At 55.1% G+C, this 1,074-nt stretch overlaps 1 protein-coding gene across 1 annotated transcript in view; it reads left to right on the top strand.

Annotated features, from left to right (window-relative positions):
- Positions 1 to 880: 880 nt before the first annotated feature.
- The window catches only part of SAMD5 (sterile alpha motif domain containing 5), a 5,967-nt gene continuing 5,773 nt past the window's right edge, over positions 881 to 1,074 (top strand). The window contains exon 1 of the mRNA XM_009325585.1: positions 881 to 1,072. Coding sequence (XP_009323860.1) covers positions 881 to 1,072 — 192 coding nt within the window. The remainder of the gene's footprint in view (positions 1,073 to 1,074) is intronic.

Genomic DNA, 1,074 nt, shown 5'->3' with positions numbered 1-1,074 from the left:
ATAGGGGAAAGCGGGGGAAGTTGTGCGCGCCGGGCGCAGGGCTGCGTGCCCCGGAGGGGCAGGAGGGCACCCGGCATCAGCGCCGAGAAAGTGGGTTTGGAAAGCAGTTTCTGGGCTCGGTGCCGGCGAAGCGCACTTAACCGTCATCCCAGGGATGAAGGGGAACTGGGAAAGTAACTCGGAAAAGTGAGTGGGATTCTTATCTTTTTTTTTTCCTTGCTTCTTTTTTCCTCCTAATCCCGTTTAAAAGGAAAGCAGAAGCCGCCGTGTGCACCCGCTGCCGGGAGAGATACGGGAGAGGAGGGCACTGCACACTGGCACCCCTGCCTGTGCTGGGCGGGGGTGCGGGATCCTGCGCTCGGTTCTCCCCCAACATGATCGTGTACCAAAGCAGCTACACATAGTAAACAGATTCATCATGCGACAGAGCGCAGGAAGGTGAGACAGAAGCAGAAACAGAAACTAACCCTTAAAGGAAGAGGGGGGGGAAAAGACGGCGACTGAGAATTACTTCCAGAGAAAGTGGGTGGATGTTGTGCAGCAGCGACTTGGGATTTTAGGGGATGCACCCTTACATTTTGCTTCTCTCTAGTCCGAGCCTCCCTTCTCGGGTGGCAGAAAGCGGCTGTACTTGGTGGTAGGAAAACAGGAGGAGGAATAAACAGGAGGGATTCGTTCAGCAGCGCTTGCGATGCCCTACTGATCTGCTTTAAGGATTTTTTTTTTCCCTGGTGGATGTCGATTTCTTGACCTTGATTTTGAGACCTTTTGGTTGCATCGCAGTTTTTGTTTCGTGTTTTTATTTCCTTTGGCGAGGAGTGGAAAGGGGGAGGCTGGCTTCGGTGCTGAAAGTTGCAATCATCATTATTTTGGAGCCAGCATGTGCACCAACATAGTCTACGAGTGGCTGAAGACCCTGCAGCTCCCCCAGTACGCGGAGTCCTTCGTCGATAATGGCTACGACGACCTGGAGGTCTGCAAGCAGATCGGGGACCCGGACCTGGATGCCATCGGCGTTGCCGTGCCCCACCACCGGCGCCGGATCCACGAAGCCGTGCGGCGGCTGAAGGAGGC

This window comes from Pygoscelis adeliae, unplaced genomic scaffold (genome assembly GCF_000699105.1).
Source record: "Pygoscelis adeliae isolate BGI_AS28 unplaced genomic scaffold, ASM69910v1 Scaffold300, whole genome shotgun sequence".
Lineage (NCBI taxonomy): Eukaryota > Metazoa > Chordata > Aves > Sphenisciformes > Spheniscidae > Pygoscelis > Pygoscelis adeliae.
This window is presented reverse-complemented; position numbering and strand designations above follow the sequence as displayed.